The following is a 14,108-nucleotide window of genomic DNA, read 5'->3' on the forward strand; positions in this document are numbered from 1 at the left end:
CTATGGGTAGGTACTAATTAAGATCTGGGAGCGTCTAGTCAGCAATCATCAACATCTCTCAGTCTCCCCTACCCCTGCCCCAGGTCTCCTCCCCACCCTTCATTTTTCCCACTTGGAGGGAGATAAGAGATGGGAAGAAATGATGGCAGAACTGCTTTGCAAATATTCCTTTCAAAGAACATGGATGATGATAATTATAGTATTTAAGACTTGGACCCAGGACCTGATTTCCGAAGCTGTCAAAAGCGCAGTCTGGACCTGTTAGTAGTCCCTCCCGACCCTTCTCAGCCAGAGTGTGCATTGGTGAGGCGGTGGAGGGGCGGGAGTTGTGTCAGCTCTGAGGGCCCCCAGGGCAGAGCTGTAGCCAGTAGGCGTCTCTGCTGGGCCGCCAGCCTCTCTATATAGAGATTGTCGGGGTAGCAGCCGCTCGCAGTCGCTAACCAGCAGAAGCGGGTCTTGCAGGAGTCCGCAGCAGGCTGCTGAAAGCGGGCTACAGAACCGGGAGGCGGACAGCCGTTGGCGGGCAGTGGACAGCATGAGCGGGAGACCGGCTTTCCTGAGCGCTGCGGAAGTGGAGCGGCACCTGAGTAGCTCCAGCCTCCTGCTACCAACCCTGGAGAAGGCCCTGGCCAACTTTTCTAGCGGCCCCGAGGGAGGAGTCGTGCAGCCAGTGCGCACCGTTGTCCCCGTGGCCAAACACCAAGGGTGAGGGAGAAGGGGAGAGGAGGAGAGAAAGAAAGCATGGGGGGCGGGAGATCGAAGGGAGAACGGGAGAGACTAACAAAGAGACACCAAGGAAAAGATGAGGAAACCAGGGTGGGACACAGAGGGAGTAAAGGGAAAGGCAGAAAAGTGCGTAGATCTAAAGCAGATCTCAGAGACCAGCTAGTCCACTTTGCAGAGAAGATACTGAAACCCAGGTAGGGTGGGTCACACTGGAAGGTAGCGTCAGGGGTGGGATTTAAACCCAGGGCTTCCGATACCACAAGAAATGGGCAGGATAGGAACCCAAAAAGTAAGAGCGCCAAGGAAGATGCTCTGGGGAGGAGAAGCGGCAGCTGAAAGTGAGGAGAGGAGAGATTCCCTTGGGAAGGTGGGAGGGGACTGGAAATATCTTTGCAGATTTAAATTGCTCTCTTGCCTATCTTGTAGTTTCCTGGGTGTCATGCCTGCCTACAGCTCTAATGAAGATGCACTGACCACCAAGCTAGTAACCTTCTATGAGGGAGTGAGCCCCACTTCTACAATTCCCTCACACCAGGCCACAGTGCTGCTTTTTGAACCCAGCAATGGCTCTTTGCTCTTGGTATGTACGTGCTCCTCTGAAAGAGAAAGGCAGGGGGATAAGGAAATCTTTGTGAAACTTCTTGTGGGATAGCCGGGGATCCGAGGTTAGACGGTATGAATGAAAACCAGCACTGAGTGTCTGATGATGCAGTTGTGACTGTGTATCTGCCTAAATCTGCCTATGCCTGAGTATAACAGTGACTATCTAATGCAAGCATAATTGTGTGTGTGTGTGTTTTTCTAAGGATGTATGTAAAAAAAAACAAAAAACAAAAAACCAGCAAATCTGTAACTAAAGGACAGCTACATCAGTAAGAGACTGTATTCCTATGAGACTGTGTAGCTGATGCCTCTCTGAGATGCTCTCTTAATATGAGTGATTCTTGCTAATTCAGGAGCCCAGAATTTACTTTTTGGGGAGATATTCTTTCATTTCAAATAGGGCAGGTAGGATGTCTTATTTGAGAATGAGGAGGCCACAAAAGAGGACCCCTTATACTTTGGCTCTTCCAATTTCTTTTTATATGATGTCAGGAGCCATTTTTAATATTTCATTAAATGTGTTCTTAGCAATTTACATAGTTATGCCCTTCATTCCCTTAAATTTCAGGTTATCAGAAGAAGTTAGGGGTGGAAGGTCAAGTACTGGATTCGATACAGATATGTTTTGAATTCTATTTCCAAAGTGTCTCATCTTTTATGTTCCAATTATTTCCCTCAAAGGGCCGACAGGTCCAAGCCCATACAACCCCCCCCCCCCCCCCTTTTTTTAAATGGTATCTCTGCATCCCGTTTCTCCTTACTCAGATCCATTCTATACACAGTCATCATTAATATTCTTAAAATATTCCCCAAATATCTGACAATGTTCCCTGGCTTAGAAATCTTCAGTGATTCCCCATTGCCTCTGGAATAAAATATAATTGTTCATATTTACTTCTAAAGCTCTCTAGAATCTGGCCCTCTTCCATATCCAGATTTATTTTATTTATTCTTCGTGCATATTCTCCCATTCCTTTAAACTGGGCTATTCATTGTGTCTCCAAATAGACATGCGAATAATATATTCCTCCCTCTCTCTCTCCAACTGTTAAAATTAAAACTTACTTCAAGATATGATTTAAATGCCAATTAATCCCTTATCCAATTGTTACTTACTTGTTTTTTCCCCTCTCAAATTATCTTGTATTTGCTTCTCTGTGTTCATGTTGTATCTACATGGTAAGTTTTAAACTTCTTGAGGACAGGTACTGTGTCCTTTTTTGACTTTGTATCCCTAGTGTCTTGTACATGTAGAAATTTATTGTTTGTCTAATTGAATGGAAACATGACAAAGGCTAGTTCCTAAGAAATGGAGGTCTCTTAATTGTTCTTTGATGCTCATAGTATCTTTTCTGGATGTGCTCATTTTACTTGTCAACCTTTTCCTAAAGGTCATGGATGGAAGTGTAATCACTGCAAAGAGGACAGCTGCTGTGTCTGCCATTGCCACTAAGGTAAGACTTGCTTCTGATGATGTTTTGTGTGTGGTGGGAAAAAGGTTTCTATCACTGCGTTATTTGGCATGTAGGACCCAAAAATGAATCAGCTTGTTAATATAAGATTGAGCAAGACAGCAAGGATCAAAGGAAAAAAGTGAAATTTTAAACCAATCAGAGCCAAGAAGGACAATAGTGTTTCCCAAACAATGTGAAAGAGTGAAAGGGTGTCAGAAATAGGATATCACTTTAAAAGAGAGAAGGAGAAATGAAGAACCTTTGAATACTTGCTGGAAACACTGAAGACTAGAATCTCTCAAGTCCAGTAGAGATATGCAAGATGGGGGAGACATGAGAGATATGGGGGAAGGGAGAAATAAATGACTTAAACCTCCAAGAAACTTGGAGAACCAATAAGAGAAGCAAAAGAAAGAAGTGTATATTTTGTGAATGTGTTAAAATTGCATTTGGCTCTGGGCCCATGGGGAAGGGAAGTGAGGGATTATTGTAATTGTATATGAAATGAGGTAACCAAGGCATGCACCTTGGAGAACTTGTTATTATATAAATTCACTTTAGTTTTGAATAATCAGGGGACTGTTCTGAGAATTTTCCAAGGTTAGAATAGGAGACAAGCTAAAATACTTGCATTAGTACTTGATCAATCTTGTTGCAAGAATAGGATTTTCCATTATATAGCACTTCTATTTTTTCAATTCAGATTTCAACCCAAAGGAAACTTGTCATTTATTTCTTTATATGTTTTCCCCCATCTTTTTTGAGTTTGATAATTTTGCTTTAGGGGAGAGGTGGTAGAAAACTCAGAATTAATCTCTCTGTTGGGTTTATAACAACCTGAGAAAGGAACCCCAAAGATTCTCTACCTAAAACAATGATGTATATCAGTACATTCTTGATTTTGTACATTGACAAATCCTCACACACCCTGATACCTAGAAGTGTTCCCAATCCTCTCTGTTTTCTTGGATCAAAGAAAGTCACCTAGTCCTGCTACAATAGAATCGTAGATCTAGAACTAAACAGACCTCAGAGGCCATGATGACTGGCATTCTAAGCCTAGAGAGGGCAGAGGAAAGAATTGAGACTCCTGGTGATAGAAATTGTGTGGTTTTTATAATCTGTTACAGATTTTATTAAAGTATATGTTTTGAGCATGGTGATTACATTAGCATGCCCACTATTCAGATAGGAAAAATGAGACACAATTTATTCCAGATTGCTTGAATGCATGGGCAAATAAGAATAAGTATCATCACATCCCTGATTTGCAGCCTGAATGGCTCTTTTCTCTCTCATATCCTACAGAGAAGTAATCTTTGTAAAATGACTCTTAATTGTCCATTCTTCCATTTTCTCCAACAGTTTTTGAAACCCCCTTCAAGTGAAATTTTGTGCATACTTGGTGCTGGTGTCCAGGCCTACAGTCATTATGAAATCTTTACAGAGCAATTCTCTTTTAAAGAGGTAAGGCAGAAAAAAGGTAAAGAAAAGAATGTGATTACATCTGTCAGAAGCAGTGATAATCATTACTCATTTTTTATATAATACTTTTAAGTTTTTCAAAGCATTTTTCCTCCCCATACTAGAAGAATGGAAATATAAATATTATGCTCCTGTTTTTCAGATGAATCTTGAGAGAGATTAAGTGACTTGTCCTTAGTTACATGGTTAGTTAATCTCAGAGACGGGATACAAATCCCAGTCTCCTGACCCCAAATCTGATATGTTCTGTACCATACTTGATTGTCTCCTTTATATACATATATATGTAATATTAATTTACATAATTATATCACTATATAGTATAATATGTAGGATGCATCCTATATAATATATACTAATTGTATAGCTTATAAGTGTATAATAAATAATATATGCTAATTATATAATATGATGTTATATACTATATATGTATATAACATTTCATATAGTATATAACATATTGATATAAACAATATATACATATTACTCCCAAAATATGATTTAATCAATGAATTACATGGAAACATCTAGAATCAGTAAATAATACAGAATGTTCCAAATATATTATTTAAGTTATTAAAGTTTAAAACTGCACTCAAATTTTTGGGACACATTATATACTCCAAAATTGTGATCTGTTTTGGTAGACGGGATACCCATACTTATGAACTTCTCATGGATCTTTTAAAGTAGTAAAAGAAATCTACTTCAGTGTTTCTTAACTTTTTTTATCTCATGGATCCCTGGGACATTAAGTATATAGGATTACAGAGGAGCCATTGAAATATATTTATCAGAATATTTTTTAAAAGATTAACAAGAGGAGCTACAATTTATATAATGCTTCAAGGTTTATATAATACATTTCACATGTTATTTTATCTTCACAGCCACCTTATTGAGTATCCCATTTTATAGATGAGATAACAGTGTTTGAGGCTGCTTTTGAACTCAAGTCTTTCTTACCTTTCTCCCCTTCTCAGATCCAGCACTATCTACTATGTCCCAGCTTCTTAAACTGACTTGCCACCCTATATGGTGTCGTGTAACTGAATGTGGGTTTTGAAAAATTGTGATTTGTTATCAGTAAATGTTCGATTTGTATTTTATATACCTATATGTCCAGGATCACAAAAAAATTTCTCGGATGAAAAGGGATCAGAAGTGGAAAAAGTTTAAGAAGTCCTCACTGCGCTACCTAGTTGCCTAGCAAAACAAGCTTATGGAATCCCAAATTAAGAGAGTCTGGCCTAGAGTTTAAAAAAAATGAGGCCAGTTTACATGTGACTGATTTCCAAAGATCCAATTCATCTCTATTTTTTCAGGTTTTTTCTTGCTAGGTTCATGGAGATCCCATAGCTAGTCTTTAAAGTATGTGTATTAATAATACACAATAAGTTGTCTATCTTGCCTGGATTTTGGCTTTCCTACTTATTATTGTTATATGCAACAGTCTACTGGAAAACCAAAAAGGGGATCTAATCACTGATAATCTTGAGGGGTACCAAGTATAGCATCCTTCTGGCTAGTAGATCACATCTCTAGCAAACCAATATAATTTATCTGGAGAGATAAAAGTCATGCAAAGTAAAAGATTTGAAAACAATACAAGATAGCCTATATCAAATACTAAATTATGTGACACAGACTAGAAATGTTAAGTTTCTGAACCCCTTTGATATAGCAGAAAGGACATCTTTTTTTAAAACAAGAATAATAATGGCATTTGTATTTTGTTTTTCGGTCGTTTTTTAGTTGTGTCCAACTCTTCATGACTCCATTTAGGGTTTTCTTGGCAGATACTGGAGTGGTTTGCCATTTCCTTCTCTAGCTCATTTTGCAGATGAGGAAACTAAGGCAAGTAGGGTTAAGTAATTACCCAGTAAGTATCTGAAGCCAGATATGAATTCAGACCTTCCTGATTCCAAGCATGGTACTCTATCCAATGTGTGTGACACAATGCTAGCTGCTCTAGCATTTATATAGCACTTTAAATTTTTCAAAGCATTTTACATATTACATTTGATCCTTCCTATAATCTTGTGAAATAAGTGCTATTTCTTCTTTTAATGTAAGAGGAAAAATGAAGTTGAAAGAGATGATGACTTGCTCAGAGCTAGAACAATCAGAAAGTATCTGAGGCAAGATTTTTATTCAGGTCTTTCTGACTCCTGCTCCAGTGGAATTATACCATTTCTTTGCCCTAGACTGTTCCCTTTATCAAATACCTATTTGCCTTACAAAGTAATTCCATCCACTCTGTAATTATCTTGTATATAATAATAATTATAGCAGCACTGCTTACTCTGTATCAGGCCCATTGTGCTTAAGTGCTTTACTACTATTATTTCATTTGTTCCTCACAGCAACCTTGGACAGTATTAGTATCCCCATTTTTAGAATTGAGGAAACAGAAGCAAACAGAGGTTTGTGAGTTACTTAAATTTGCCTGGGGTCACCTCACAAGTGTCTGAGTTTATATTTGAACTCAGGTCTGATTTGTATGTTGCCCTTACCCATTAGAATGTAAGCTTCTTGAAGGCTATTTTTGCCTTTTTTTCTGTACCCCCATAGCTTAGCACAGTACTTGGCACATAGTAAGCATCCCATAGATGTTTCTTCCTTTCCTTAATAATTTAGACAACCATGTCCCCTGCTTCTTCTACAGAAAGCACTGTTTTCTAACCATCCTTGGAATTTGCATGATTGCCAAAAAGTGTGAATGTTTATAATTCTCCTTTGCCATTCTGGTTAAAGGTCAGGATATGGAATCGCACCAAGAAGAATGCTGAGAAGTTTGCCCAGACAGTGAAGGGAGATGTACGAGTCTGCTCATCTGTCCAGGAGGCAGTAACAGGAGCAGATGTGATCATTACTGTCACCATGGCAACAGAACCCATTTTATTTGGAGAATGGGTGAAGCCAGGAGCCCATATCAATGGTAGGCGACCTGGCTGAGATAGTTAACTTTTTAAACAGGATATAAATAGAGTCCAGAATTCCTTTTGGGCTAGGGGAGGTATGGAAGGAATTGGGATTGACAAATAGCATAAATACTGCTCACTATATAGTTTATTGAGTCACTAAGGTTTGGATGATAAGGTATCAAAAACGTAATTGCATTGCATATAGGAACTAACTTTTGATCCCAAATGCTACAAGTAAGATTAAGACATTGGAAGATGCTAGGCTAGAAAAGCCTTGAAAGAAAAGTCCAAGCAAATCTTTAAAGTTAGTTGAAGGCAAAGGGCCTAGGACAGAAGAGTCAGATCAGGGTTTATTTGTTCAAGGACATAAAAGTTCAAGCATATAAAATGATGACTTATTGAAGTTAGATTTCAAACAAGGAAATTAATTTAGAGTGTGGATTCTTAATCTCTTTTGTTAAACCATGTCTTATTAACTATGACATATAAGACCCTTTTGGTAGTCTGGTGAAGCCCATAGACCCCTTCTCAGAATAATGTGAGGTGCCTACAGTCATATTTGAAAGAAAGGCTAAACATCAGTTATAGATTAGTGAAAATTAAAGATATATATTTTTTTCATCCAAGTTCATGTCATTGCCTTTTCACATCCTCTGTGCTCTTAGGGCTATTAAATTCTATTTAATGTGTTTCTAGGGTTGGGAGTCTCACCAAGGGTTCTGCTTTACTGTTTTTGATGGGTTTTCTTAATTGTTGTTTTGTTTTGTATTGTATTTAGCTATTGGGGCCAGCAGACCTGACTGGAGAGAACTGGATGATGTAATTATGAAGAATTGTGTGCTGTATGTGGATTCCCGTGAAGGAGCCCTCAAGGAGTCTGGAGATGTTATATTATCTGAGGTAAAGTTCTTTCTTTTATTGTTGAGCTTAGAATATCCACTTCCAGAGTATGTGGGGTGCTCAGAAGAATTAGTATTTATGGTGTGAGTTCTTGACAAGTCCCTTGCAGGGCTGCTCACCACTTTTGGTGTCCACTTGATTCATACTATTCTCATCTGTGACTCTGATGGGGTATGGAGGTGTAGAAGTGCTGAACCGCCCCAAAAATATGTTGAGGTTTCATTTCACTAATGTTGGAGAGGGGGTTGAACCCAAAAATATATTGGGATTTCAGGCCAGTGTTGCAAAGTGTCTCAAAAGAATTTGTAGGATGACCAACAGGATGATTTCAGAAAGGCCTGGAGAGACTTACACGAACTGATGCTGAGTGAAATGAGCAGGACCAGGAGATCATTATATACTTCAACAACAATACTATATGATGACCAGTTCTGATGGACCAGGCCATCCTCAGCAAGGAGATCAACCAAATCATTTCTAATGGAGCAGTAATGAACTGAACTAGCTATGCCCAGAAAAAGAACTCTGGGAGATGACTAAAAACCATTACATTGAATTCCCAATCCCTATATTTATGCACACCTGCATTTTTGATTTCCTTCACAAGCTAATTGTACAATATTTCAGAGTCTGATTCTTTTTGTACAGCAAAATAATGTTTTGGTCATGTATACTTATTGTGTATCTAAGTTATATTTTAATATATTTAACATCTACTGGTCATCCTGCCATCTAGGGGAGGGGGTGGGGGGGTAAGAGGTGAAAAATTGGAACAAGAGGTTTGGCAATTGTTAATGCTGTAAAGTTACCCATGTATATATCCTGTAAATAAAAGGCTATTAAATAAAAAAAAAAAAAAAAAGAATTTGTAGGTTTAGACCACCTCCAAATCAAGAGGTAAAGATTTTATTATTATTTCAGGCAATCTAAGTTCCAAAAGGGATTTAGCCTTTGTGACTCTTAGGAGTTAGCCATTGTCAGGGCTAACCCTAAAAGGAATTAGCAAAGGAGTGGAGTGACAGTTATTTTTTTTGGAGAAAAATAAGCTTGAGAATTGATATTGATAAGGTGAATGAATGGTAGTGAAGATATGTGAGAACTGGGGTGGGGAATCCCATCTTGTTGGCACAGGTCCACTGCAAAAAAATTCACAAACTTGAAAAGTCTGTATGGCAAAAAGGATTTATTGTTGGGAGGGAGAAGCCAGGCACTGGAGGAAGTGCCTTCCTTTGGAGGAAGACAGACTTCTTAGTTGGTAAAAAGGTCCTGTTAGGGAAATAACAAAGGTTAACACTGAGAAGAGAATATCTTTACAGTGGACAAGAGTCCTGACAGGCAGCTTTGGCAAGAAGAGAGCTTCCTTGGCAAAGCATAATCCTGTTTAGGACTTCTGCAGAGATTTGGTGTTCAGAGTTGTCTTTTGTTAGCAGTCTGAGGCTTGCATTCAAAACTGAATGAGATTCCTTCAGTGTTGTCAATGCCCAGGACTTAGATTTCCATTTGAAAAGAGATAACTTATCTTGGAGTTTAGAGCCATTCAATAGGGCTATCAGGTTGAGATCTTCAACTGAGTGAGACCGATTAACTTGGGGAGAGTGTTGTCTGGGAAAAGCATGTGAAGACTTTTCCTAGCAGAATAGGCAAATGAGAACAATTTGTTGAAACAACTTTGAAGGTGGCTGAAACAGGTGCTGTGGACCATTTAGAGCTTGTTGTCAGACATTGAAGACACTTTCCTTTCTTTCTCCTCAATAGCCATAGGAGGACACCCAAATACTGGTTTACTCTGCTACCCCTACTGAGGCAGATCTAATTTAATCACTGTATGGTTATTTCATAGGCTGAAATCTTTGCAGAGCTGGGGGAAGTGGTAAAAGGAGTGAAGCCAGCCCACCGTGAGAAAACTACAGTGTTCAAATCTTTAGGTAAGAGTTATCACCCTTTGAATGCAAATATAACCAGAAAATATGGTGGTTTTCCCAGTGGTAGAAATGGAAATAACTGGAGTTAATTATTAAAAATGTATATGGTATTTATTAATAAAAAATTAATATAATTGCATGATTTATGTATTAGAGGGACCCAGAAGGGCATATTCTTTTCATTTTAAATGTAGGAACAAAGGGATCTAAGGTTAAGTGGCAAATTTCCAGATTGAACATGTATTTATACTTGCATACATCTAGCCTCAGATACTTATAAGCTATATGACCTGGGGAAGTTATTTAACCTTGGTTAAATACCTCCATTTTCTCATCTATAAAATGGGGATAATAATAGCAAGGATTATTGTGAAGATAAAATGAGATAATGATAAAGTGCTTAGCAGAGTACCTGGCACATAGTTAAGAACTACATAAATATTAACTATTATTATTATTGAAAACCTCCAGAAGCTCAGTGAAGGGCAAATAATAATAAAAAAAAATAATCTCTCCTTTTGCTTTTTGACCATAATTCCCGCCCCCCACCCCCCCACCCTTCCCTAATTCCTTTCCTTCCACCCTGATCATACTTCTATCTTGGAGGTTCCTATGGAGAAGAGCACATTGCCCTTTGAGTAGTGGAGGAAACAGATCCAAATAAACAATGAGATTTTTATGTCCTGATATATTTTCATTTAGTAAAAAGAAGTCTAGATTTGGACTGGGTTCAGATCTTAGCTGCACTCTTACTTTCTAGATGACCTTAGACCAAATTACTTGATCTTTATAAGTCTCAGGTTCTTCATCTATAAAATAGGGATAAAATGCCTACAGAATGCCCTTCAGCAACATCTATTTATAAGAATACTAGACTTTATATTAGGGGAGACTTTGATTTTAATTCAGCCCCAGGAAAGATGATCCTGAACAAGTCACTAAAGCCTTCAATTTCTTATTTGTAAAATGAGAATAATAATGATGATAGTATTGTGGTGAGGATCAAGTGAGATAACATATGTAAAGTTTTTGCAAAAATTAAAATGCTATAAAAATGTTGGCTTTTATTTTTGTTGTTGTTATTATAACTTCCTCACCTACCTGCTTTGCCTCTGCCAGATAGGTATCTGTTTTGAGACATGCAGCCTAAATATAACAAGGTCTGGCTAATGGATACTGCTCCAAGCCAAACATAATATTCTAATGCATACAGCAAACTGTTAGGAGTAGGGCTTGGCAATATCCACAAAAGAGGCAAAACAGTGAAGCCAAGGGTAAATTCTTCTGAATTCTAGTTTTTTTCCCCCAAGTAGACATTTTGCTGTTAGTGTTAGGGCTTGTTTCCATTGGTTGGCTCCTTCCCTCAAAAAACAAACAAACATTTATTGGTTACCTTCTTTTCTGTAAAACAGAAAGAGATAAAAGAATTTGGTCCCTGCCCTTCCAGTTTGGAAGATAATATATGTACTCAAATAATTATAAGGGAGTGGATAAAATGTTCTATGTGAGTAACACAGAAGAGTACTCTAAGAATTCAGAGAAGAAAAATAGGGCTGGTGTGGTTAGGAAACCTGCACCTGAAAGAAACCTGTTGGATTTCAAGTGACTGATACTTCCTACAGGCATAGTGAGGAATAAATTTTCTAAAGTCATACTATATAAAAAATCCAGTGGCCAATAAAATGCAATTTTGCCAAGATAATCAGATGAAATACTCACCTACTTGTTGCAGGAATCTGCCAGACACTCCTGAACTTCTCATTCTTAATTCTATTCCAAGATCTTAGTCCTAGCTAGTGGGCAGTATGGGGTTTCTTTCATCTGATTTTGTCTAGTTATCAGGAATGTCAGAAATAGTAATAATCACTTAGCCTTCAGAAAGTAAGACCTGATTGAGCGTGTTTTTTTTTTTTGTTTGTTTGTTTTGTTTTGTTTTGTTTTGTTTTTAAGGAAACAGAATTGGCCAAAGATTAATTGGATTTTTTTTTTCCATTCCAGGAATGGCAGTAGAAGATACAGTTGCTGCAAAATTGGTTTTTGATTCTTGGTCCTCTGGTAAATGAAACAGATACCTAGCATTGAGATGCTGCAACATTAAGACCCATTACTGCTGGTATTCTCCCATAATTTCTCATGGGGGAATATACTTTTGCACTTAATATTACCTGCCTTAAAAAGCCAACTAGCCATCTTTAATTTGTTGTGAAAAAAAATTACAGTATTGTGTATTTCCTTTCTTCTGCCTTATTGTATCTTATAACATTCTTTGCCAATAGATATTATTATCTTTACTTCCCTTAAATAAAGAGTTTGCCAGTCCTTATCTGTTTGCTACATTTCTTGTCTATTGAAGTCATGGGAGCCAAATATTTGTTCTTCTCTTTGGAAGATGGCAGAGAGCAAAGGTCAATAAAAACACAATTATAGTCTAACAAAAATTTTCCCAATGAAAGCATCATAAAACTACAGATACTAAAGCCTTGAGGAGTAATCTTTCTACATTTATCATGTTAGACATGAAGGAAAAACCCATGGTGGAGGACGTAAAGCACTTGATTTTTCTCTTTTTTTTTTTTAAAGAAATCTTAAGACAATATTCATAGCCTTATCTGGGGAGGCCACATGATGTGTAGTAGAAAGAATGCTGGATTTGGTATCAGAGGAAGGTTCATAATTTGACTCTGTCACTCCCTGTATAACTGTGTACAACGTTTAACTTTTCTGGGCATTAGTTTCCCCACCTGTAAAATGGATGAGCTGAACTGAATGCCCTTTAAAATCCTTTTCAGCTCTAAATCTTAAGAGTTTATGATCACAGAAACTAGATGGCATAGTGGATAGAGTATTACCTCTGAAGTTAGGAGGATCTGAGTTCAAATCTAGTCTCAGACACTTAACACTTCCTAGCTATGTGACCCTGGGCAACTCACTTGATCCCAATTGTTTCAGGGGGAAAAAAAGAGTTTATGATCAGTTTTGCTTAGGATGAGTAATTTATACTTTTAAAGGATTCAGAGTTTAAAATAAATATTAATATGTTCTGAAAATTCTTTTAATTTGAATTTTTTTTCATCCTTCTCATAGTTGCTTTTGCCACAGTAATAATGCAACATTCATGCTATGAGATTTGGGGTAATAATTTTTGCTTCTTACTTGCCATATGGCAAGTCATTTAACTTGTGTTTAAACTTAGTGTTTAAACCTGTGTTTAAAATGGAATTAAGAATACTTATACCACTTATCTCACAAGGTTACTGTTAGAGAAAGTGTTTTACAATGAATTGTAGAGTTGATTTGTCTTTTGATCAATCAATCAACAAATACTTATTAAGTGCCTAGTGCCTTCCGGGTCCTATGCTAACCCCTGGGCAAGCAAAGTCAAAAATGAAACTAGTTCCTGCCCTAAAAGAGCTTGTATTCAATAGAGGAGGCAACATGCATATGTATATAGGCATATACAAAAATAGAGAGTTCAAAGACTTAAGGAACTAAAGACTCAAAAAAAGCTCAGGTTGAAGATAAAATAGAACTGAGTCTTGAAGGGAAGTAGGGATTCCAAAAGGCATTGGTGAAAGGGGAGTGCTTTCCAGGCATGGAAAACAGCCAAGGCAAAACCAAGTGCAAAGATGGAATGTCATGGATGAAGAGCAGCAAAGAGGTCATTTGGCTGGACTCTAGAGTGCCAAAGGTCCTTTTTATCACACATGTGAAGTGGCAGAGCCAGGACTGATCCATGGATCCTGAGGCGTCCAAATTCAGTTTCAAGTTCAGTGTTCTTTACAAGGCCCCATGCAGCCTCTTTCATACTGTATTTGGAGTTTCCTAAGGTTCCTGAAGATAGGAAAAGGCTCTGAAAAAAAGACCAAGTTCCCAACTCCAGGCTCCTCACCCTAGGCATGGAGAGTTGAATAATCATTCCATTATTGAGGAATACTAGGAATGGGACCTCTGACCTTCCCTTGTCCCAATTCTCCTGAATCAAGGTTGCTTCTTTGAAATTTTGCCATTGAGAAAAATGGCAAATGGTCAAAGGGGAACTATTAAGGTTCATGTCCCCTTCTTCATGCCAGGTCAAAATAAAAACTTGGTTG

General features: G+C 37.9%; 1 protein-coding gene across 1 annotated transcript; it reads left to right on the forward strand.

Annotated features, from left to right (window-relative positions):
- The first annotated feature begins 408 nt into the window (after positions 1–408).
- On the forward strand, positions 409–12,340 carry CRYM (crystallin mu). Its single transcript, XM_031942228.1, has 8 exons — positions 409–705; positions 1,153–1,306; positions 2,721–2,783; positions 4,149–4,250; positions 7,026–7,209; positions 7,974–8,095; positions 9,936–10,020; positions 12,016–12,340. The coding sequence occupies exons 1-8, from the start codon at positions 536–538 to the stop codon at positions 12,078–12,080; spliced, it is 945 nt and encodes a 314-aa protein (XP_031798088.1). The 5' UTR covers positions 409–535; the 3' UTR covers positions 12,081–12,340.
- Positions 12,341–14,108: the final 1,768 nt, after the last annotated feature.

The sequence above is a fragment of the Sarcophilus harrisii genome, chromosome 1 (assembly GCF_902635505.1).
Source record: "Sarcophilus harrisii chromosome 1, mSarHar1.11, whole genome shotgun sequence".
Lineage (NCBI taxonomy): Eukaryota > Metazoa > Chordata > Mammalia > Dasyuromorphia > Dasyuridae > Sarcophilus > Sarcophilus harrisii.